The sequence below is a fragment of the Gorilla gorilla genome, chromosome 13 (assembly GCF_029281585.2).
Source record: "Gorilla gorilla gorilla isolate KB3781 chromosome 13, NHGRI_mGorGor1-v2.1_pri, whole genome shotgun sequence".
In the NCBI taxonomy this organism is placed as follows: domain Eukaryota; kingdom Metazoa; phylum Chordata; class Mammalia; order Primates; family Hominidae; genus Gorilla; species Gorilla gorilla.
In genome coordinates, this window is record NC_073237.2 from 118,667,545 (window position 1) to 118,693,137 (window position 25,593).

At 41.5% G+C, this 25,593-nt stretch overlaps 1 protein-coding gene across 6 annotated transcripts in view; it reads left to right on the forward strand.

Moving 5' to 3' along the window:
• MRRF (mitochondrial ribosome recycling factor) overlaps positions 1-24,880 on the forward strand; it is a 69,071-nt gene extending 44,191 nt beyond the window's left edge. For 3 of the 6 annotated variants that reach the window (XM_019033905.4, XM_031014521.3, XM_019033906.4), the window contains 2 exons: positions 9,450-9,609; positions 18,777-24,880. In XM_019033905.4, coding sequence (XP_018889450.2) covers positions 9,450-9,609; positions 18,777-18,854 — 238 coding nt within the window. In that variant the 3' untranslated portion in view covers positions 18,855-24,880. Of the gene's footprint in view, positions 1-9,449; positions 9,610-17,463; positions 17,582-18,776 lie in introns of those variants that run through there. The other 3 variants (XM_055351844.2, XM_055351845.2, XM_063696742.1) reach the window with 2 other exon arrangements.
• Positions 24,881-25,593: the final 713 nt, after the last annotated feature.

Genomic DNA, 25,593 nt, shown 5'->3' on the forward strand with positions numbered 1-25,593 from the left:
TATTGCCTTGTGGATCTTGTTACCTGGTAACACCCTTTTCTACATCTCTCACACACACACACACACACACACACACACACACACACACAGAGTAGTGTCTATAGTTTGTACATTCCAGGAAATACTGGTAATACCCTTTTCTAACACACACACACACACACACACACACACACACCCTTTAGGAAATACTGGTAATACCCTTTTCTAACACACACACACCCCCTTTAGGAAATACTGGTAATACCCTTTTATAACACACACACACACACACACCCTTTAAGAAATACTGGTAATACCCTTTTATAACACACACACACACACACACACACACCCTTTAGGGATATTGAAAGAAAAAAACTCTCAAAGATGAATGCCTCATGACCTGACTTGGGCTGGGGCAGCCACAAACTGCATTTGACCAACTGCAGCTGCTTCTTTAGCCTTTTTATTCCCACTGCCTGCTTGCCATTGCTGCATTTGCAGGGTTATTCATTCTCCTGGTTTGTTCCAGTACACTGTTTCTTTCTACTTTCCAGGCCTGGGTAAGCCTTCGTGCAGTTTTTGAACACCTGTCTTCTGCTCAGTGTTGCTTCCCACCTGGCCTGTGGCTTTTTAGGAGTGCATCTTGCTATTGCAGGTCCCAAGTGTGTGGAATGGGGCTCCTTCCCAGCGTAGATGTACCAATTGAAACACACAAGGATGTTCAGTCAAGAATCGAAAGTGTAGGATAGGCTGAAGAGCAAGTTGCCACCAACACTTATGCAAAAATTGCACACAAAAGGACAGGCTACTCTTGTCTCTGCCCCTCCTCTCTTCTCCATGCCTTGTATCGTGCACCTATTTATGGTACCTACCGGTTGACTACCATAGATCAGATCACTATTCTATTGCATTCCTCCATAAATTCCCTCTCTTCTTTCTCCTTACTGCTTTTGGACGTGTCGGGGAGTAGCATGAATTATATATCTAAGCCGGTCTTAATGTGAGAGTAGTACTATTATTACCACCACTGGTAAGAATACTTGCTAGATTTGTCTAGCACCAACAAAAGAGGAAATAGAGCAGAAGGCCTGGAATTTAGGAGTCAGGCTATACTGGACTCAAATCCTGTGTCTGCCAAGAACTTGTTGTGTGACCTTGGGCAGGTTACTTGATCTGTCTGAACCCCCACTTCCTACTTTTTTTTTTTTCCAGACAGGGTCTTGCTTTGTTACCCAGGCTGGGGTGCAGTGGCATGATCATAGCTCACTGCCACTTCGAATTCCTGGGCTCAAGGATCTTCCGACCTCAGCCTTTCAAGTATCTGGGAATACAGGCATGTCCCACTATGCCCAGCTAATTTTTTAAAAAAACCTTTGTAGCTGGGCACTCTGTCTCACACTTGTAATCCCAGCATCTTGGGATGCTGAGGCAGGTGGATCACCAGAGGTCAGGAGTTCGAGACCAGCCTGGCCAACATAACGAAACCCCATCTCTACTAAAAATACAAAGATTAGCCTGGTGTGGTGGCACGTGCCTATAGTCCCAGCTATTCAGGAGGCTGAGGCAGGAGAATCACTTGAACCTGGGAGGCAGAGGTTGCAGTGAGCCAAGATTATGCCACTACACTCCAGCCTGGGAGACAGACTGAGACTCATCTCAAAAAAAAAAAAAAAAAAATTGTAGCGATGGGGTCTCACCATGTTGTCCAGGCTGTCCACTTTCTAATCTGTAAAATCCAGGTACTAATACCACTAATGTCATAGGAATGTTATGAAGATTTACTGAGCTAATGCATGGAGAATGCATCAGCTCAGAGCTTGATACAGGGAAATGGCTCTGTAACAGTTATCATTATTATTAGTATTGAAGGGGAGCAGATGACACTGGGGTCAGGTGGCTGGGCAAATATAAGTGGGCCTTGCCGTGATAATAATGTGGTCTCTCCTTATCTTCTTCTCTTGCTTTATTTTCTTCATACATTTTGTGTCACTTTATCTACTTAATTGTTCTTAATTGTTTACTGTGTCTGTCTCTCTTTCACTAGAATGTGAGTGCTTTGAGAGGAGAGAGGAAGAGCTTTGTCAGTTTTGTTCATTGCTGTATTCCTAGGCCCTCAAACAGAGCCTAGCATGTAGTAAGTATGCAATAATGTAATCATTGTTTCTGGAACATTGTGCCAACTGTTGTTCCAGGTGCCATTTATGTATTAGCTAATATACTCGTAACAACTTTTGAGATCAGTATGTTATCTCTATCTTACAGATGAGGTAACTAAGTCACAGAGGAATGGGATTTTTTGTGCCCAGTGTTACACAGTTAATAAGTAAAAGAACAGGCTGTCTTTCTCCAGAGCCTGGGTTTGTAGCCACTATGCTGTGTTCTCCCCCAGTAGGAAGCATCACAATTACTTTTATTAATAATATTATTGATAACTTAAAATAGTTTATTACCTATATATGCAAAGTTCTTTAGCTGTCTTCTCTCATTTGCTCATAACACTGTGGAAAAATCCTGTACGGCCTCCCTCATCCCCCTGCACTTGACAGTTGAGGAAATAACAGATAATGTGTATTGAGTACATCCCATGTACCAGCACATTTATTAGCTTGTTTAATCCTCACAATAATTAAGTTGTTGTAAGAGGGACCGAATGGGAACAGAGGAGAACAGTGAAGTAAATGGTATTATACACATTTGACAGATGGAAAAACTGAGGCAGAGGTGAAATAACTTGCCCAGGGCCACAAAGCTAAAAACTGATAGATCTGGACCTCAAGCCCCAACAGTCTGACTTCAGAGCCCGTTCTCTTAAGTGCTTCACCTGACAACCTTGCATTCAGAGAGGAAAAATTAAAGTCCACAGGTACTCAACTTGTAAGTGGCAGAGCTGGAATTGGAAATCAGGTTTGCTTTGACCACCAAACTTGTGCTTTTTCGCACGTATGATGGAGCTGAGGCAAGAGTTATGTCTGCTTACCCCAAAACTTGGGTTTCCATCCTTCTGTGGTGACAGGGAAAGAGAAGACAAGTGACTTAAGACCACTTAGCTGGGAATGTGGAGCTGTGACCCCTGACCTTAACCTCCTTTCTCATTTGGTCAGGTTGGGCTGTATTTCAGAATGGTATGTCTGGTTTAACCAGGCATCAGTCACAGAATAGTCCTTTGAAAGCAGGTGCCCAGTTGTGTCCCCAGAGAGAACCAAAATTACTACTGGTGTTAGAAGTCCTTCCAAAATGTATGATTTCCTTGGGCTAAAAGGACACCTACAGAAGATCTAATGTCTTTATGAGACATTAATGTATGTAAAACAGGCTAGTGGGATGAGGCGAGGGTGGTGTCCCTAGAAGCATAGGAAATCTGGCTGGGCTACACAAACAAAAACATTTCCGCCAGGACCGGCAGCCCCAAGGCATGGGGCAGCTCCCACTGGCAAACAGTGAAGCAGGCACGTGGTGCTGCTGATTTCAGGCCCATGCTACTGTAGGGGGGAGTCCCGGAAGCCCAGGGAGGAGGTGGCAAGGTTTCTGTCAGTGGCAGTGTCAGGAATGTATCTTGATAGGCCATTCCTTGAAAGTGCAGCTTCCTTCTCCCTTAGCCTGCTCCCCACAGCTGCTGGAGCAGAATTCCTGTCCCCTGCTTTCCCCATTGCCTTCTGCTCTCCTCTGTTCCCGTTCCGTTTCTCTCTGCTCACTATCTGCTCAGTTGCCTAAGCACCAAGTGGCTAAATCCTTTGTGACCATTTTCTCTCTCACCACTCGCATCCTATTCTCCCCTGGAGAGAAGTCCTGGAGATTCTGTAGTAAGAATAATTTACTCAGCTATCCTTTGTTGAGCTCTTACAGTGCATACATATTGACAACACGCCAAGTACTTGTCCCCCATTATTTCATTTAATCCTCCCTTCCACCCTCTTTGTAATATTCTTACTCCCATTTTATGTAGGAGAAAACTGAGTTTGGAGAGGCTGAATAGCATACTCAAAATTCTGAAGCTTAACAAGTGGCAGAGCTGGGATTTCAGCTTAGGTCTTTTTGGCCCTAAACCGTGTCCTTTCTACATTTTAAAGCCCCCTTTAAGTGTCCAAAGAGCCTTCTGAAGTTGAGTGTCTGTTGCATTAACAACTTTTTTGCTGTCATTACCTGAGCTGAGCGTGGCTTCCTCTGATATGCACCTGGTGTATAGCTTTGTACATGTGTTGCATTCTCATGGAAACAATAGGAAGTATCATTTCAGTCAGTGGGATTCTCTGTTGTGTGAGTTAGCAGTGGGGCATGCCCTCTGCTTATTGTTCATAGGAACATGCTCAAGGAATTTTTCAGGAAGGCCCCCATCCAGGATGTTACTGGAAGATCTGCCTGGTGGAGCTTGTACAAACAAAGTATGACCCTGCCAGCTCAGCCAAAACCCCTGCCTTGTGCTAGAGGCTCTCTGACCCTAGCGGAAAAGGCTTCCTCACCCAGCCAAGAAACTGCAACAGGGTGGGTCCTGAGCTCCCTGTCTACCTGCCTAAAGGCTCCTGGTCAGACTCTTGCCATGTATTTAGATCTGGTTTGTATATTGCTGTCTACACAAACTACAAATCTGATCAAGTTTCTTCTTATTTTAATGTAAAATATGCATTTTTAAAATGTACGGTTTTAGTCTTTTTTTTTTTTTTTAAGATGGGGTCAGGCCGGATGCGGTGGCTGACACCTGTAATCCCAGCACTCTGGGAGGCCAAGGCAGGCAGATCACTTAAGATCAGGAGTTCGTGACCAGCCTGGCCAACATGGCGAAACCCCGTCTCTACTAAAAATACAAAAATTATCCAGGCATGGTGGCTTGTGACTGTAATCCCAGCTACTCAGGAGGCTGAGGCAGGAGAATCGCTTGAACCCAGGAGGCGGAGGTGGCAGTGAGCCGAGATCACACCACTGCACTCCAGCCTGGGTGACAGAGCAAGACTCCATCTCCAAAAGAAAAAAGATGGGGTCACGCTGTCTCATCCAGGCTAAAGTGCAGTGGCATAATCATGGCTCACTGCAGCCTCAGACTCCTGGGCTCAAGTGGTCCTTTCGCCTCAGCCTCCCAAGTAGCCGAGACTACAGGCGCATACCATGACACCTGGATAATTTTATTGTGTGTTGTAGGGATGGGGTCTCACTGACTTGTCCAGGCTTGTATTTTAGTCATTTTTTAAGTGTACAGTTCAGTGACATTAAGTATATTCACATTGTTGTATAAGCAATCTCTAGAATGCTCTTCATCCTGCAAAGCTCTGTACCTATTAAACAACTCCCCACTTCCCTCTTCCCCCAGACCCTGGTAACCACTATTCTACTTTCCGTCTCTATGAATTTGGCAGCTCTTAAGAACTTCCTGTAAGTGGAATCATACAATATGTGTCTCTGTGAGTCTGGCATATTTCACTTAGCATAATGTTTTTTATGCTAACTGTTTTTTATGCTAAGGTTCATCCATGTGATAGCACATATCACATTCTCATTTCTTTTTAAGGCTCAATAATATTATATGCTTATACCATATTTTGTTTATTGAGCTGTCGGTGGATCTACTAAGACCTAGTAAGACATTGAAGGGCTTACAAAGCCTTGCTCTTGCCAGCCTCTCCACCCTTCTCTTTTGGGATAGTCTTTGCCTTCTTCTTTCTATACTATCACCTTTTTTTCATCCTATAAGAGCTATATTCTTATATATGCTATTCCCTCTGGTGAGAATGATCTTCCACTATCCCCCCAACTCTTAGGCAACTTAAATATCACTTAGCCTCAGTATCTCCACATTTAGTTCCTGGGGTCCCACAAAGAAAGGTTGGTCAGACTCCTTTCCCCACTTAATTATTTTTGTAGAACCTCTATATGTCTTTATGGTGCATATTACCACTGTAATTTATGCATTAATTTGCATGTGTTTGTGTAATGACTGCCTTCCTTGCCAAATGGTAAACTCCTGTGTATTTAATGCTATCTCCCTTTTTTCTGTCATAATGTCTATAATGTAGGTGCCTAGTAAGTAGTTGTTGAATGAAGCTATAGATTGAATGAATGAATCCTGAAAAGAGAAAATTTCAGGGCTATATGCTGAGAGCGTTTGGATTTTAAAATGTCTGTGAGATGTTAAATTACCAGTGAGATCTCAAAAAGTCATCTTGCCATAGCATAGATCTTTGCTCTGTCATTTCTCTGTTGATTAAAAACTTTCATTATTTGAAGATGCTTCAGGGCTTCCAAAAATGTAACCAACAACAGCAGCAGAGACAGTTTACATTTCCTGAGTGTTTATTCTCTATCAGGCTTTGTACTGGATGCTTCCCATGTATTACCTCATCTAAATCTCACAATAACTCTGAAAGGGAGGTTCTGTTTCATTTGTTTATTTTTAATTTCTGTTTCCAAATGAGAAGAGCAAGGCTCAGACGGTTTAAATAACTTGCATAGGGTCACTCAGCCTGTAAGTGGCAGGCCCAGAAGTGGGGTTGGATCTGAGTTTTGTAGCCTGGGATAGAGCCCACCCCTCCTCCTCATCAACTGAAGTAGTCTCTTTTTATCTGTTTTGCAAATGGGGCCTCTGCCTCAGTTTTCTTTGGAGCCAGGGGTTTGTGGCTAAAGAAGAATTTGAAAACTCCAGGCCTGTAGAGTATATTTGACCAGGATGTACCCTTTTCAGCTTCATGCTGTCCCTCCACTACATCTCCCACTGTGCTTCCCAAAATGCACTTTGCATTCTTCTGCAGCTAACAAGTTACTGTGCATCCATAAGGCAGTTTCCAAATCTCAAGATAGAAGTGTTGTGTTTTCTGTATGCTCCTTCTGCAGTACATACTAGCAACAGTCATCCTCTTTCTAAGTAGTGGCTGACAAGTTTGTCTCCACCACTAGTCTGAGCCTCTGGAAAAGATGGGCCAGGTCTGCCTCTTCTGGAGCTCCTTGGTCTGGCCCAAGAACTGGCACAGAGCATAGGAGGCTCAGTCAGTGCTTGATGGGTGAATGCACATCAACTTAAAGTGGGTACTCAGAACTAACCAGCTGAGTTCAGAAGCCTGGAATACAAACTCTAGTGTATACTCACAGAACCCCAGGAATGCAAGGTGGAGATGATCAGATGTATTAATCACATTTGGAAAAGACTGAAAATATTTCCATAATAAAATATGTTTATTTTCTAAAACAGATATGCCCTCATTGTTTCATGAGGAAGTAATTAAACATGTTTGATTAAAACATTCATAAACACTATCATTTATTCAAGGCTACTATATATGCTGCTCTCTTTATTGGTACTTTATCTGTTGTGTCTGCTTCTCCTAATCCTCCTGTAAGGTGTCTTTTTAAATCTTAATTTTAGAGATAAGGAAACTGAGGCTCACAGAGATTAAGTAACTTGCCCAAGGATAGTCAACTTCTGAGCAATAGATACAGGTATGAACCTAGTCTGTCTGCCTTCAAAACCAGTGCCTTGCCATCACCCTAACTGCTTCTGATCTTGTATTTTAGATACCTTTCAGCTCAGTACCCTCAACCAGCATGCACATGCCCTTCTCCCCCTCAGCCCTCCCTGTGTCCAGCATGGTTTGTCTTCCTCCCTCCCTTTCTCCCTTCTCACTGCACTCCACTCTCCATTTCCTTGTAGTATCTTTTTGATTATTGCCTCTTTGCATCCTGAAATGGAAATATTTTTGACAATGTCAGTGATTGGACACGATTACATGTGGAAACTGGTGTTAATAGTGTGGTAATGTCACATTTGCATTAATAAATACAAAGTAATACCTTTTAGTAAGGCCAAATTACCTATATTATGATTTTGTTTTCTTTCTATAGCCTTTAATTCTTAAGATTTTTTTGAGTCCCATTTTATATTTTTTAATGTATGTTTTTTCCTCCATTTAAAATATAACGTAGTGAAAAGAAAAGTTGATCAGATAATTTTTTTTTCTTTTATTAAGCATTTTCTAAACAGTGAGATACCTATTTGAAATTATGTGAAATGCAATATTGAAATACTTCAGTATGTTCTTTTTGGAGAAGTTTATGAGGTTTCTTAAAGACTTAGATTCATTTATTTTCTGCCCCTCTTAGTATTTCAGCAGGATTAAGTTCTTGAATCAGTGGATCAAGTTTTAATTTTCCTGTTCCTTCCTTATACTGACATATGCTTTGGCAGAACAAAAAAGAGACCTAAACATGTCAGCATGATTTTTGTTCAATGAATTAAAAACCATAAAAGTAACAAGATCTGATCCAAATCCCTAAACTCCTGACATGGTGGTTTTGTCCTTTTTAGTCCCAAGCTTCATATTACTGACTTTGAAGAGCTTTCTGCCTGGAAGCAGAAGTAATGGCAGCAGTGCATAATTTACTTGAAATAGATTACAAGAGTAAAAAGAATACAGGCCAGAAAGATCGGGGTTTGAATCCCAGTTCTCTCACTCATGTTCATGGGCAAGTCACTTAACATCTGTGAGCCTGTTTCCTCATTTGAAGAGTTGTGAGGATTCAATGAAGTAACATACTTAAAGTACTCACGTGGCATAGAAGGGTTTAATAATAGTAGTAATTAGACTCATTGTTATTTTGAGAATACCTTCAAATAGCTGAATCCAAAAGGATTTACATAAATACAACTGTTCACTTCAGAGCTTATTCTTTCTCAAAATTCTTTAATTTTTTTTCTCAGCAGAGAAAATATAAGGTAGATGTTACTAAATCTTTAACAGCTGCTCATCACTATTCCACACTGAACATGTACCCAGAACTTAGGATTGTCCTTCCTTGAGCAAGAACCGTGTTGATTTGAGAGTAAGGAAGCATAAGCATGTCCATTTCAGGACCCAGGGGGCAGAGGAATGCTGTCATACTAAGACCATTGGCTTTTGTGACAGGCCAGCTTGGGTTTGACTGGGTCTGACTTTGTATAAGGTACCAAATTTCTTTGGGCCTCATTTTCTTCATCTGTAAAACGTGGTTCGTGACCTTGCAAGACTTTCTGTGATATGGCTTCCCAGCCTCTTTTCTTGTCACTCCTTTCTTTGTTATCAGTGCTCCAGCCGATTCCTTAAATGAAGCATGGGCTCTTGGTGGTTTTGTCCTTTTCAGTCCCAAGCTTCATATTACTGACTGTGAAGAGCTTTCTGCCTGGAAGCAGAAGTAATGGCAGCAGTGCATGATTTACTTGAAATAGATTAGAAGAGTAGCAGAAAGAATACAGGCCAGAAATATTGGGATTTGAATCCCAGTTCTCTCACTGGGAAGTTTGGTACCTTCTACAAAGTCAAACCCAGTTTGCCCATGTTTGGGCAGCTTAAAGCCTTTATACATGCATTTTCCTCTTCCTGGAAATTCCAGGAGTTCAGCCCACAGAGAGGAAAGTTACAAACTGCTGAACTGGTTGACAGAGTGATGTTAAATTCTTGGCCAGCAGTTAATGTATAGAATGATTTTGTTGAATGTCTTTTGTCTTTTATCAGAGTAACCAGAGAGCACAGAGAAATGCTGGTGAAACTGGCCAAACAGAACACCAACAAGGCCAAAGACTCTTTACGAAAGGTTCGCACCAACTCAATGAACAAGCTGAAGAAATCCAAGGATACAGTCTCGGAGGACACCATTAGGCTAATAGAGAAACAGGTACTATTGCCAACAATGTAGTAGTGTCTGTGTATTCAGCATGAGGAATCATTTGTTCATGTTTGAGGTGAGGACAGTTAAAACAGAATACCTCTGATCTTTCATTCACATTATCAACATTGTCTGAGTCTCTGTTCTGGGCCTAGCCTAATGCCAGATTCAGAGGGATCCATAGAGGAGGATAAGACACTTGTATTGTGTACCAGGTTTTGTGCTGAACACTTTATATTACTTCATTTACCCTCATCACTACAAAACTATGAGGTAGGTAGTAAGGAAACTGAGATTCAGGCAAGTTAAATAACTAGCCCGAAATCACACTGCTGGAACTTGGTAGAAATCGGATCCATACTTAGGCAGACTGATTTCAGAGCCTCTACGCTAATGCTCTCCTGTCTGGTTTTCCGGTTGCTGAGAATTGAGCACTTAGTGTTCTCAGTGTGCTGAGTAGTGGCACTTGAATAAGTCTTAAGCTACTGGAGTAAAATAGTGAGAGACAAGGAGGAAAAGTGTAACCATATGTACAAAGGTAAGGTAATATAAAAACAATATTCAGTTAAGATCATTGGGGTTTGAACGTAGGATAAGACTAGGAAATGAATAAAGAAAACAGAGTGGCTAATAATAGAAGGAAGGTGTCGTACACCAGGTTTAGGAGTTTGAACGTTAACATGTACAGACTGTCCCACATTGGCTGTGCATCTATATTAGTCATGTATGGCCACAATAATGGTACATAACTACCCCAAAACTCAGTGATCGACAATATCAAAGCATTATTTCTTGTTCTCATTTCCATGGGCCAGCTGGGGTGTAGCTATTCTAGGCTGGGCTCAGTGGGCTTGGCTCCAGATCTTGGATTGGGTTCAAATCTGCTTTATATATCTCTCAATCTTCCAAAGCCAACAGGTTTCCTAGGGCCTCTTTTCATGGTAACAGCAGATGCCAAGATCATAAGCCCAACCACTCAAGTACATTTTAAACACCTGCTCTTGTCACATTTGATTGGCCAAAGCAAGTCACATGGGCCAAGCTCAATATGTTTGGTACAAGGAAATATATATATTTGTGGAGGTCTGGGGAAAGAAGTGAATATAACGGCATCTAATCTACCAAAGTACCTTAATCACTTGGGTAGCTTATAAAAATCCGGGTATCTGGGGCCCCATTTCCAGAGATTGAGTCAATGAATCTGGGACAGACCCAGGAATCTGTATTTTAAATCCTTCTCACGTGATTCTCATACAGTGACACACTTAAAAGATTTTTTTTAGATGATGGAGAGAGCACATCTATGTTTATGAAAGATGACTGTGGTGGCCAGGTAGAAAACAGATTGTAGGGGCAAGACTGGAGGCAGGGAGATAGGGATGCTGCTGCAGAAATCCAGCCAGGAAGTGATGGTGGCCTGAACCTGAGTGGCACCTGTGGAAAGATGTGGAGATAGAATTAGTAAAGTTCAATGTAATATAAAGGGTTTGATAGGCCTTAAAGCCTCCTCATCCACAATAAAGCATTGTTTTAGGGAGATTGAACAGGCGTGTGGGCTGGATAGGGAGTGAAGAGAGAAGCGAGAAGCAAGGGACCCCTGGAGAAGTCCATAAATTGACTAGCTGCTCCCCTTCTCCTCCACCAGCAGTTAAAATGCTAGTTTTACTAGCATTTTACTAGTAGGACAGCCATAACAGTCACCTGGGGGTGAATTTTAGGTGGCTTCCTGGGCCCTACTCCTGCATTTTCTGATACAGTAGCTCTGCCTAGGAATGTATATTTTTATTTTACTTACTTTTATTAATTCATTTTTCTTGAGATGGGGTCTCACTATGTTGCCCAGGCTGGTCTTGGGCTCCTGGGCTCAAGCAGTCCTCCTGTAGCTGGGATAACAGATGCGTCCAGCTGGAATGTATAGTTTTAAAAAGCTCTCAGGTAATTCTCTAAAAGCACACATAGAAGATAATGACCTAGAAGCCTCGTAATGTACCTGTGTAATGACACTAGAGTTAGAAAAAGAGATTGTTCTGCACTTGATGTCCTATGACCTTGGGGAAGTTGCTTGACTCTTTGGAGTCTGTTTTCTGTAAAAAGGGATTGGTAATTTCTGCCTTGAATGGTTTCCTTGGTATGCTAGAAAGCACCGTTAGTGTACCTAACACCCAAACCCTTAAAACTCCCCTCTTGCCATCTCTCTGCCCTCCTCCTTCCCTGTATCAGCTAAAAGAAGAGGTTCAGAGATTAGGCGAGCCTTTCCTGTGCACTGACCAGGCCTCATTAATAGTCTGGGCCCTGGCTCCAGCTGGGCCGGCTCCTTGTCTTTCTCCTAGGGGATTTCTTCACTGCTTTGCCTTGTCATTGCTTCTTGGTGGTAAGCCTATGGACCTTCAGGGCCTGCCAGGCACTAGTCACTCAGCAAGCCAGGACATCTGCCTCAGGGACCAGAGCCCACAACTCCCGAAAGAGGAAGAATGATCAGATAGCAAGCATTCTTGATAAAACCCTCTTGATAAAGACCTTGCTGGAAGCCTTCACTCATTAGCACTGGCTTTTCGCCATCCTCTTCAGATTAGATTTTTTTTCTTTAGTGCTTCTTACTGTGATTTTTTTAAGTGAAAATAGCTGTATTCGTTTTGCTGTTAAAACAACGAAGAAAGTAATTGAAATCTCATCACTCAGATGACTGTTGTTAACATTTTAGTGTAGAACTTCAAGTTATCTCTCGAAACAAGAAAAAGTATCATACTATTTATATGATACGATATATCATAGATATCTTTCTAAAAATATTATTATTTAAATGTTTATTTTTATTTATTTATTTTTTGTCGCCCAGGCTGGAGTGCAGTGGCGCAATCTTGGCTCACTGCAACCTCTACCTCCTGGGTTCAAGCGATTCTCATGCCTCAGCCTCCCGAGTAGCTGGGATTACAGGCACGTGCCACCATGCCCTGCTAATTTTTTTATTTTTAGTAGAGATGAGGTTTTACCATGTTTGCCAGGCTGGTCTTGAACTCCTGACCTCAGATGATCCGCCCACCTCAGCCCCCCAAAGTGCTGGGATTACGGGCATGAGTGCCCAGCTAAATGTTTATTCTTAACCAGGATTGTTAATAACTTAATTTACTGTCATAGAGTTAAAAGTTTGGAACAGTAGAGAGCCTTATATATACTTCATGGTGTTCTTTCTACTGTCAGAAGGCCCCAGACTGGAATTTTTGGTTGTGTGTGTGTGTGTGTGTGTGTGTGTGTGTGTGTGTGTGTGTGTACGTGTGCGTGCATGTTTTAAAGATATAAAACAAGGTTATGGCTGATTGTTGCTTCATCAGACAGTTTTAAAATTTTGTTTACTTTTGTTCCTTATTATCAAAGTAATATATGTTCATTGGAGAAAGTTCATCCTCCCCTCCCACATTGGAGAGGCAACCGCTCTTAACATTTTGGAATATTTCTTTTTTCCTTTTTTCTAAAAAAAAAAAACACTACATAGTTTTAAACATGATTGAGAACATATAGTATATATACAATTTAGTATTTCAGCTTTTTATTTTCTGTTTGACCTCAAAGGTATTAGCATTTTTCATGTCTTGAAAAACTCTTTGTAAAACTCTTTCTGATGGCTGCTAAATAGTTGGTGGTGTGCTGTTGTTCACTTTCATAAGCCCTCTTTTTGGACATTTTAGTTTGTTGAAACTTTTTTGTTATAAGGTTGCAGTGAATATATATATATATACATATAAATCTTTGTTGAGATGATTTCCTTAGAATAGACTGGAACGTCCCAAGTGTGGAATTACTGTACAGAGGGATTGCATATTTTTTGTAAGATTCTTGGTACATACTACTGTGTTTTTAGAATATATACGTATTTAATTTGCCTTTTATAACCCCTAACACTTGAACCTGGAATTTTTTATCTGAGCTGAAAATGTTGCTTATCTGGGAACTGTTGCTTTTACTTTCACACTCTACAGAAAAGATGGTTATTCTTTGTATAAATCCATACGACCTTTCTAAAGGATAATATATACTAAAATCCATACATTTCTGATTTAGTGACTTAGGAATTTGCCCAAAATAAAGAATCGAGCCTTATTTATAGGAATGTTCATTGATACATATATAATAGTAGAAAACTGGAAAGTGTCTATAAATTTCTGACTGTGGGAAGTAAATTGTTTTACATTCATTAGAATCTACATAGAAAGTTATAAAAATATTTTATAGACTTGGTAAATTTTTTTTGGAATTTGCTTTTAAAAGGTAGATTATACCGCAGTTTGATTTTAGTTTTATAAAGAAAAGTCACATGTACATGGGGTTGGCAGCTTATACATGTCAAAATATTAAAGGTGGTCATTTCAGATGATGGGATTATAAACAATTTGGATTTTATTTTGAGTGAGATTATCTTTTTTAATTTTTCAAAAATCTTTTGAGGTCAGATTTTTTAAAGCTTTATTATAAAAATGCTTCTTCAATTTTTGGTGTATAAGAATGAAATGATAGGCCGGGCGCAGTGGCTCACGCTTATAATCCCAGCACTTTGGGAGGTCCAGGCAGGTAGTTCACAAAGTCAGGAGATCGAGACCATCCTGGCTAACACGGTGAAACCCTGTCTCTACTAAAATCATAAAAAATTAGCCGGGCATGGTGGTGGGCATCCGTAGTCCCAGCTACTCAGGAAGCTGAGGCAGGAGAATCGCTTGAACCCGGGAGGCAGAGCTGCAGTGAGCCGAAATCGCGCCACTACATTCCAGCCTGGGTGACAGAGTGAGACTCCATCTCAAAAAAAATAAATAAAAATAAGAATGAAATGATTCATTTGTAGGTTCTATCCCTATAGTCATGTTTGACCCCCAGATTTCCTCACCTGTTCCCCCCCCCCCGCTACTTCCCAACCCCCATTCCAGGCAAGCTCTGCTGAAGAAGGACCGAGGTCTTCCTGCTCAGGACTCTGACATCTGCCAGCCTGCTGTTTCACCTTTGCTTTGGTTTGCTATAAATGGGCGTGCTGAACATTAAAGCACTTGGCAGAAGCCACCAGTAAATCTGGCCAAGATCCTTTCACTGCTGCCTTTCCCTGAGAAACAGTGCTGCTCTGAAATGAGCAAAGCTGGGTGCTAGCAGAGCTGAAGGAGGGAAAGGCTCCTGGCAGACTGGTGGAAGGCAGGGAGGCTGGTCCAGGCAAGGCAGCGGGTGTTTTGAGCTAGGCCTCAGGAAGGATGGCTGGTAGGCGGGCCTGCCCCAGGAGTGTACTCTGTGCTCCTGCCATTCCCCTTCTCTGTCCCTGCCTTTCATTTTCCTGAATTTGTAAGTAGCAAATGTGATGATGATAATGATGATGACGATGTTATAGTCTCTATGAGGCAGGGTATTATGTTGGCAAGGGTTCTTGCTTTGGAGTGAGACAGGCCTAGATTAAAATCCTGGCTCTTTTACTTCTTAGCTGTTAATGTCAGCAAATGGTGTCATCTTTCTGAGCCTCTGTTTCTTCATCCATAAAGTGGGAGCACAGGATTGATATGAGGACCAAATGATGCTACATACTTAAAAGTGGCTAGTATGGTGGCTGGTCCTCAATAATTGTTCGCCCTATTTCTTTATCCTCTTCTCCCCAGTCTCGTGACTTTAAATGTAGAACTTGGATTGACACTTAATGTCCCTAACACAGCCTGTCCGGAATGAGGCGGGACTAGGCCAGGTGCTGTGGGACCCCTCCAAAAGGGAATAAGAGCCTCAAACTGGCTATTAAGGTGGGTGAGTTCTTGGCTCAGCCACACCACTGAATTTCTTTCTTTCTTTTTTTTTTTTTTTTGAGACAGAGCCTGGCTCTGTCCCCCAGGCTGGAGTGCAGTGGCGCAATCTTGGCTCACTGCAAGCTCTGCCTCCTGGGTTCACGCTGTTTTCCTGACCCAGCCTCCCCAGTAGCTGGGACTACAGGCTTCCGCCACCATGCCTGGCTAATTTTTTGTATTTTTAGTAGAGACGGGGTTTCACCGTGTTAGCCAGGATGGTCTCGATCTCCTGACCTTGTGATCCGCCTGCCTTGGCCTCCCAAAGTGCTGGGATTACAACCACTGACTTTTTATGTGATCTTGGACAGATCAGTTAACATTCTGTGCCTTGATTTACTCCTCTGTAAAATGGGGATAATACCTATTCTACCTGCTTTATAGAGGCTATGTGAGGTTGTTGGATTTGAATGAAGTAACAGAAGATAAAACACCTTTGCATTCCTATTGTGCAACTGTCAAGTTAAATAATGTTTATTATATGGTAAAGAGAGATAATAGTCTTTCATATGTTATAGGGATTGTGTGCAATAATGCATGTAAAGTTTTAGGCAAGTGTCTGACATGTGGTAAGAACTCGGTAAGTAGAAGCTGTTGTTGGCCTTGTTGCTATTAATCATTATTTTAAGACATCTGATAAAGGTGGAAAAGATGAACTTACAGGCAGGCTGTCCCCAAGAACACCTTATGCTTGTACTATGGTAAAATGTTAGTAAATATTTTTATTAATTTTTTTTTTTTTTTTTGAGAGAGAGTCTCTGTTGCCCAGGTTGGAGTGCAGTGGCACCATGTCGGCTCACTGCATCCTCCACCTCCTGGGCTCAAGCTATCCTCCCATCTCAGCTTCCTGAGTAGCCGGGACTACAGGCGTGTGCCACCATGCCTGGCTAATTTTTTGTGTTTTTTTAGAGATGGAGTTTCCCCATGTTGCCAGGCTGGTCTCAAACTCCTCGACTCAAGTGATCCTCCCATCTCAGCCTCCCAAAGTGCTAGGATTACAGGTGTGAGCCACCACACCTGCCCTTTTTCATTAATTACTTGGAAAGAAGTCAGGAAGTGATAGTAAAAGTTATAGTAACACGAAATAGCAAATAACCAGTTTAAAATGTGCATGCATATTAATTTGATAGATGAGGAAACTGAAAGTCAAAGTGGGGAAATGACCTACACATTTTCAACCCACTAATTTCACCCAGAACCCATGTTATCAAATTGTTGCCCTAAGTATTACCCTAAGTACTCTCCCTCCTCCCAGTCCCCATCCCTGTCCCCAAACTACCCTCAAAGCCATTTTTCCAGAGGAGGCTTTTAGCCATCATTCCTGGCTGTCCCAGGCTGCCAGCCTGCAGGTGTTGGAGTACTGCTGGTCACCATGCCACACCCCATGCAAGGCAGCCACAGGGGGCAAAAGCATCTCAAGGCTTTGTGGCTAGCTGAGTGAGGAGGGACCAAGCTGTCATTCTGAGTCCAGCCACTCTTGCAGAGTGTCTGGCAGCCCCCAGGTGTTTTGCTTTTCTAGCTGAAAAAATGCACAGCTGTTGCTATGGTGAGAGCCTGGCCACCTCCCTGCCTGGGACCAATTGCACTAAATCCTTTTTAGTTTCTACCCTTTTTAGTGCATTTAGTTCTCAATTCCTGGCCAAGGCCTGTGGTCTGCAAATAAAGATGTCCAACAGCCGCTATGCTGCTGAGCGTGCAGATCCTTGGCACCATGCTGCAGCCCTTAAAGCCTCCTGCCTAAGGCTTCCTGCTTTCAGTCTCTTTTCGACATAGGAAGGAGACTGCGGCAGCTACTAAACTGTATTGTGTTTTTTCATTCTTGGAGTACGTGTTTATGGCAGAAAATTTGGAAAATATAGAAAAGCACAAAAAACTTTAATAATTATTCACTTAGTGTGTTTTTCCTGAGAACTTGATATGTGTTAGGTCCTAGGCTGGATGTGACAGAGATGGACATGAACAATACATTGCCTGTCTTCCCATCAGTAAAATATAACCACTATTAATATTTTGACAAGTTTCCTTCCAGTTTTTAAAAATACACAATTTTTTTGTTTACATATTTTAGAGATCATTTCTACTATGTATATACACAATTTTGTGTCCTGCTTTTCTTCAATTCAAGGATAATGTGAGCATGTTTCCATGATATGTACTGGAATGTTATTCATATTAACACCCTATCCGTAAGTAGTAGAAAATCTTAACCATTTTTAATGACTATATGTATTCAACTACTTCCTCATTCTATAACTTTAGATTTTCTAATTTTTGTATTATTAAATATAAAGCTGGGATAAATATCTTCGTGTATAGAACTTCAGAAAATTTTTTCAGATCCTGTTCATGTGATAATTTCCCAGTTGAGAGATTTTGGGGTTAAATGGTATGAACATTTGCATCAATTTGAATTTCTATCAGTGATATACAAGCTTATCCATTTCATCATAGCTTGCTGGCATTGAATATTGTAATTAAAAACCACAGCATCAAATTTTGCTATGATAGCTGAATTGTATCTTGTTTTAATTTGCATTTCTTTGATGTCTATTTTCCATGTTTGGTAACCAGATGTACCTCATTTTTTTTCAAGGCTTTTTTTTTTCACTTAACTATTGGGATCTTAATATTCTTATCAATTTGTGTGAGGGCTTTATATACAAAGTATTTCAGGTGTAGGAAATTCTAGAGGCTCATCAAGGAACAGATAAGACTAGCTTCTCTATATTGTAGAATAATAGTTAAGAATTTTGGGCTGTGGAATCTGAATGCTGTGGATTAAATTTTGTCATTCCAACTTTCTAGCTATGTGTCCTGAATAAGCGATCTAAATGCCTCAGTTTTCCTATCTGCAAAATGGGGATAATAATAGTATCTATCTTATGGGTTTGCTGTTAGGAGTTAAAAAGAATGTATATATAGACCTGGTGCGGTGGCTCACGCCTGTAATCCCAGCACTTTGGGAGGCCAAGGCAGGAGGATCATGAGGTCAGGAGATCAAGACCATTCTGGTGAGCACGGTGAAACCCCATCTCTACTAAAAATACAAAAAAAAATTAGCCGGGTGCGGTGGCGGGCACCTGTAGTCCCAGCTACTCGGGAGGCTAGGGCAGAAGAATGGCGTGAACACAGGAGGTGGAGCTTGCAGTGAGCCGAGATTGCACCACTGCACTCCAGCCTGGGCGACAGAGTGAGACTTTGTCTCAAAAAAAAAAAAAAGAATGTATATATAAAGTTCTTAGTACAGTGCCTGACTGGTACTTAATGTGAACTTTTGTCACTATTATTATTTCTCACATAACCTTTTCATGTTTCTGGAATATTCATCCCCCTACCCTTTTCCAGCCCCATTAATCAGGCTGTCTCATTGTGTTCTTGCAGATCAGCCAAATGGCCGATGACACAGTGGCAGAACTGGACAGGCATCTGGCAGTGAAGACCAAAGAACTCCTTGGATGAAGGTCCACTGGGGCCAGCAATACTCCAGAGCCCAGTTTCTGCTGGATCCCATGGGTGGCACATTGGGACTTCTCTCCCTCCCCCATCCACACAGAAGACTGTCACCATGCTGACAGAAGGCTGTCCTCGTAAGGCCCAGCCTTCCAGGGGAACACTGAGACATGTTCATTCTCTTCCTGCTTCTGCTCTGGGCCTTTTGATGTGGGTGGCTCTCAGAAAATACTTGCTGCTGGCAAAGGGCCTGTACTCAGGCATTTGCTTTGACTTGATGTTGCCAAGGGACTGAGGCCATTGGCAGGCTTAGTACCACCTGCTCCTCATCTTAGGAGTCTCCTTTTCAAATAATTAGGCTCTGTTCCCATTTTAAAACTCTGATATTGGCCTTCACCTGTGACTGGACACTTTACTAGAGGCCCATTTTCACTAAACAATAAAATCTAAATAAATTGGAAGGAATAACAACCACAAAGGAAAGAATAGAGTTGGTCTGGATTGATGATCACTGAGGATCTGTATGTGAGGCACCCAGAACAGTAGTTTTGCCTGTGAGTCATCTTCACACATGCTCTTTTCTCTGCCTGGATCTCTCTTCCCCTCCTTACCTGGCCAGTCCTGTTTATCATCAGGCCTTGTCTTGGATATCACGTCCTCTGGGAAGTCTTCTTTTCCCCTCTAACCTAGGACCCTCATTACCGGCTCTCATAGCACAGTCTACTGCTTTGTACGAACTCTAAGTATTCTTTTTGCATTTAATTAGCCTGTATATCCTCAGAACTTTGTGGAATGCCTGGAGCATAGTAGGCAGTCATATGTTGTATTGTGAATAAATTGCACATAGTAGCTACCCAGCAAATGCTGACTTCTTTTCTTTCTAGTCTTAACACTCTCTTTCTATCATTTTCCACTCTTGTACTTGTTCTCAACATTTACTTGGTAGTGACATACCTTTCCTGCAGGGCCTGCCCATTGTTGACAGACAAGTAGTTTATTGTGGCTTATCTTTGGATACTGGGTTATTAGGTTTTTTTTCCCTCCAATTGTTTTTTATTCATTCATTCATTCCTAATATAGCCATTATGAGTTAGGTATAGTTCTAGGCATTATTTATAATCTTGACAGTAAACTTAAGAGATGTGTATTATCTTCATTTACAAATAGGAAAACTAAGTCTTGACAGTATTAGGTAATTTGCCCAAAGTAACAAAGCAAAGCTGATCAGTGGTAGAAGATTTTCATGATTCATTGTCAGCGTCATTTACATAGAGGTGAAGTTTCTTGTGCAGGGTTACACACCTAGCAAGTAGCAGAGCTGGCATTCAAATTGAGGCCTGATGTGCTAATGTAAAAGGAAAAAAACAAACTTTTTTTCCTTTTGTACTTTCACACTCAACATGGAACACTTCTGTGACAAGGTGTGTGAGTTTGTTTCCCCCACACACCAAGCAATTCTCCAGCAGACACCAACTGGGTATCCTATAATTCAATTCAGTTCTGACATTACCTGGAAATAGTGTCAGATCCCACAGGTTGAGGGCTCCATCTCCCAAGACTGCCAACACTTTTGATGCCAGTCATGAGTCTGGGCCACCCGTACTCCTGACTGACCAACTACAAACTAGAGTCCTTGACTTCCTTTGGTTCAGTTAATTTCCTAGGACAGCTCACACAACTCAGGGAAACACGTTCACTGGTTTATTATAAAAGATACAGCTGAACAGCCCAATGAAGGAGGTACACAGGGCAAGGTTGAGGGAGAGGGAGAGGGTGTGGAGCTTCCATGTCTTCTCTGGGCTCACACTCTCTCAGCACCTCACCAATCTGGAAGGAACCACTGTGTCCTGCTGCCTTCATTAGCATTTAGTGAGCAACAATTGTTTGTCAGGTACTGAACTATGTACTGGCAATACAAAAATGGGAAAGATATGACCCCTGTTTTGGGGGGGTACATAGTGCACTGAACTAAATTGCTGTCTATAATAATCTATTGGGTGGAAAAGTAGGAAGTTCATTCCAGTTCTGCAAGGTGTCTGCTTTCAGAATGTAGCCCACTTTGGTGGTGGCAAGGCCTGGCTGAGTTCTTTCAAAGCAACATCCAACTTGTCTTTGCTCTTTGACTTCCTCCAGATTCTCTCCTGTGCTGGAGGTAATAAGGGTTGCACTTCCCTCTTTACTTACACTGGTGAAACATGCAGTGAGGATTCAAGGTCAAAATTGGGTCAAAGTTAAACTAACACAGTCTCCTGCCCCACTTACCTGTCCTCTAACCCCATCCACCAGCCCTAAGTGGTCATCACATGATCAGAAGTCAGCTGGGGGAAGAGCAGGGATAGATAGAGCAATTAAGGAGCCTCTTTTGGGGTAAGCCACATGACAGGGGCTTTGCAACAGTCTTTCATGAGTGGCCGAAATCCCCCACTCACTGCAAATGTGCTTCTCAAAGATGCAGGATTTTTTAATAAACAGAGGAAATGATAAATTATGTTGTAACTCCACTCCAAAGGCATTTGGTTCTTAACAGCCAAATCCTCTGTAGTCTTTAAATAAACAAAAACTTATTTGGTGAACAGACGGAGGAAAATGAAAGATTTTCTGTACTTGGGTTCCACATGTCAACAATTTCTCTCCTGTGTGTATGTTGGCCAAAGCTGTATCATGATAAATGAATAAAGGAAAACCTCGAGCCCAGGGCAGTCAGACAGCTCAGCAAATGGCTTTCAGATGATTACTCAGTTTCAGTTGACATTTATCAAAGAGTTTCTCTGTGACTCTGTCAGGGCTGTAGTGGTGACAGAGACAAGAATGAGACTACCTGTTTGGATGTGCTGAGAATGAGTAATGCTGGAGCAATTCATTCTCCATCTCTTCTCTCCTACAGCCTCTCTCAAAAAGAAACGCTGGGTATGGAAATTCTCACACTTGCCAGAAGAATTAACCACCTCTTCTATTCAGTTTAATGACTTTCAAAGTCCTATGAAATATTCAGGCCAAAGAGAATTTGAGAATTTTTTTTCTGTTTAGTGTGTGTGTGTGTGTGTGTGTGTGTGTGTGTGTGTGTGTGTGTGTGTTGGAAATTACAAAATAAGTTGGAATGCAGAAAGTTAAAAAAAAAACTCACCATTCCCTAATCCTGGTCCTTTAAAATTAGGTATATATCCTTCCAGACCTCCTTTCTCTGTGCATATGTGTGTGTGTGTGTGTGTTCGTTTCATTTTGTTTTGCCTTTTGAGACAGTGTCTCACTCTGTCGCCCATCATGCAGTGGCACAATCATAGCTCACTGCAGCCTTGAACTCCTTGGCTCACGCAGTTCTCCCACCTCAGCCTCCTGAGTAGCTGGGACTGCAGCTATGCACCACCACACCTGGCTTTTTTTTTTTTTTTTTTTTTTGCTTTGTTTCCTAGGCTGGTCTCAAACACCTGGCCTCAAGCGGTCCTTCTGCCTCAGCCTCCCAAAGCGCTGGGATTACAAGTGTGAGCCACTCTGCCTGGCCATATATAATTTTTTTTTTTTTTTGAAATGGAGTCTTGCTCTGTCGCCCAGGCTGGAGTGCAGTGGCGCAATCTCGGCTCACTGCAACCTCTGCCTCCCTGGTTCAAGCAGTTTTCCCTGCTTCAGCCTCCTGAGTAGCTGGGATTACAGGCGCCCGCCACCACACCCAGCTAATTTTTGTATTTTTTTTTAGTAGAGATGGGGTTTCACCATGTTGGCCAGGCTGGTCTTGAACTCCTGACTCAGGTGATCCACCTGTCTCAGCCTCCCAAATTGCTGGCATTACAGGCATGAGCCACTGCACCCGGCCATCTAATTTTTTAGAAGGAGAGAGGGGAACTATTCATATTCTGATGTTTGCTTTTTTTTCTTACCCTGTGACAATCATGGTCATCTGTCCATATGTGTACATATAGATACAATTTATTCTTTCACTGTGATGCAGTATTCCATAATATGGATCTACCATAACTTAATTCACTATTAGCCCATGACACTATTTAAAAATTATTTCACATGCATTGGAGAATGTTTAAAGATGATTTTTTTTTTTTTTTTAAGAAAAAAGAAAGGCCCCTATTCTAAGATTATCTGATAAGGTCTGCTCTTTCTCCTTCAACCTCAGGCTAACATTTATTGAATGCCTACAGTCGGCCAGGTTCCATGCTAGACCCTTTACACGTGTTCCTACATTGAAACTTCTGATGAATCCTTGTTAATGTAGGTGTTATGATTATCTGTGTTTTTCTGTGAAAAAAACAGGTTCAGAAAGGATATTTAACTTGCCCAAGGTCACACAGGTAGTAAGTGCTAGAATGAAATTTCAAACCCACATCTGACCTTGAAGTAGGTCCTTAATCAGTGTGCTTTGGTTCCCAAGTCTTCGCTGAACACTTACTCAAAAGGGACCTCGCGCTGTTCTGGACCTGGACAGTGATGTGAGAGAAGCAGAAGTCTTGCTTTCGTAAAACACATAGCAAGCTGTTCCTAATTAATTACTGCAAGTAAAATAGCATAGTACCTGGCACATTGTAAACACCAAAGAAATGGTAGCTCTTATGAAGACAGTAAAGATTACATATTAATCCCCCACCTGTTTGGCCAACTTCTCTAGAATATGTCAGAGAGCAAGCAAAATGTTCACCAAGCAGTGAATAATGATAATAATAACAACAATAACAGTATTGACAGATCAGTAACTAATATTTGCTTGGTGCTTTTTAGTTTTCAAACTGCTTCTACATTCTTTGTTGCATTGAAACCGCTCAGTGAAACTTTGCGGTTAGACAAAGAGTGATCATAAAAGCTTGTATCCTCAAAAGCCACTTTGAGGCTTTCTTTTGTCCTAATAGACGGTCATTTTTCATGATGTGCATTTGAAATGATATGTTCCCTATTTTGGGGGTACAAATTTTGATATGTATGCAGGAAATGTAGCTTATAGAGTATGTTGTTTAGGTTTTCCATTATTTTTTGACCCTTTAATGAGTCTTGGACTGAAAGTAGTGTGTTTCAGACCCCTGCTATTAACATTTCTGTTCCTTCTTGCATTTTCTGCTTTATGAAAATGGATTCTGCTTTGTGAAAGTACTGCTGTGTTGTTTTATACATAGCGCTCCAGACGCTTACATCTTCTTTATTTCATTCAGTGCTCTTAGTCTGAATTTTATCTTGTTGTATATCAGGATTACAGCTCTTGCTTCCTTTTTGTTTACATTTGCTTTCCCCATTTCTTGATTTTTAAGCTTTCAGAATCACTATTTTAGGTGTTTCTTTTTTTTTTTTTTTTTTTTTGGAATTGGGTTTTGTTCGATGAACCATTCTAAAACTCCTTTTTTCTTATTTTTATTTTTAATTGTAAAATATACATAAAATTTACGCTCTTAACCATTTTTTTTTTTTAGACAGGGTCTTGCTCTGTCACTCAGGCTGGAGTTCAGTGGCATGATCTCAGCTCACTGTAGCCTTGACAACCTGGGCTGAAGCAATCCTCCCACCTCAGCCTCCCGAGTAGCTGGGACTACAGCCACGTGCACCGCCACACCTGGCTAACTTTTAAAATTATTTGTAGAGACAAGGTCTTGGCTATGTTGCCCAGGCTGATCTCAAACTCCTGAGCTCAGGTGATTCTCCTACCTTGGCCTCCCAAAGTGCTGGGATTACAGGCTTGAGCTTCCGTGCCCAGCCTTAACCATTTTAAGTGTACAGTTCAGTAGCATTTAGTACATTTACATTGTTGTACAACCATCCTCCAGAACTCTTTACCATGCAGAACTGACGCTCTATACCCATTACACAACCCCAGTTCCCCCTTCTCAGCCCCCAGCAACCACCATTTATGAATTTATAAATTTGATTAGGAACGTCATGTAAGTGGAATCATACAGGATTTGTCTTTTTGTGACTAGTTTATTTCACTGAAGCATGATGTCCTTAAAGTGTATCCACATTGTAGCATGTATCAGAATTTCCTTTCTAAGGCTGAGTAATCTATTGTATATATGAATAAGTATATATAAAGCTCCTTTTAACAGACACTTAAATTCATTTACATTTATTTATAATAGTGATATGTTTAGTAGAACCCATTTACTTTTTCTTTATTTTCAGTATTAACATAAGTGATTTGGTGTTTTAGCCCTAAGCAGATAAAGGATTAGAGATTAGAATGAGGAAAAGGGTTGCTTCACATAGACGAAGTTCAGTTTTTGTGGAATAAACAAATAAGTGATTATCTCTGTCTGCCTCTTTGTCTCTCTCTCTCTCTTTTTTTTTTTTTTTTTTAATAAGAGATGAGGGGTCTCCCTATGTTGCCCAGGCTGGGCTTGAACTCCTGGGCTCAAGTGATCCTGGGACTGCAGATATGCACAGCTGTGCCCGAAGATCCCTTTCTCTTACATTCCTTTCTTCTGGTCTGTGTTTCAGTCCATCCCACGCTGTTAAGTTAGAACAACCTGAAACATAGCTTTTATCATGTCACTCTTCTCTCAGAAACCTTCATTGGTTCCCTGTTGCCTGCTGAATTATGTAAACTCTTCACCCTGGCATTCAGTAACTTCTGCAATCTGGGCCTGATGTATTCCTTTAATTGTGATGCATCTCTTACAACTACCCTGATACCACCAGTGCTTAAGCTAAACGGAATTATTAGCTTTTCTGAAAGCTAATAATTTTGTGCTGCTTTCTCTCGCCTTCAAGCCTTTTCTTAGGCTATTTTCTTTGCCTAGTGTGTGCTCCCTTAAACCACTTC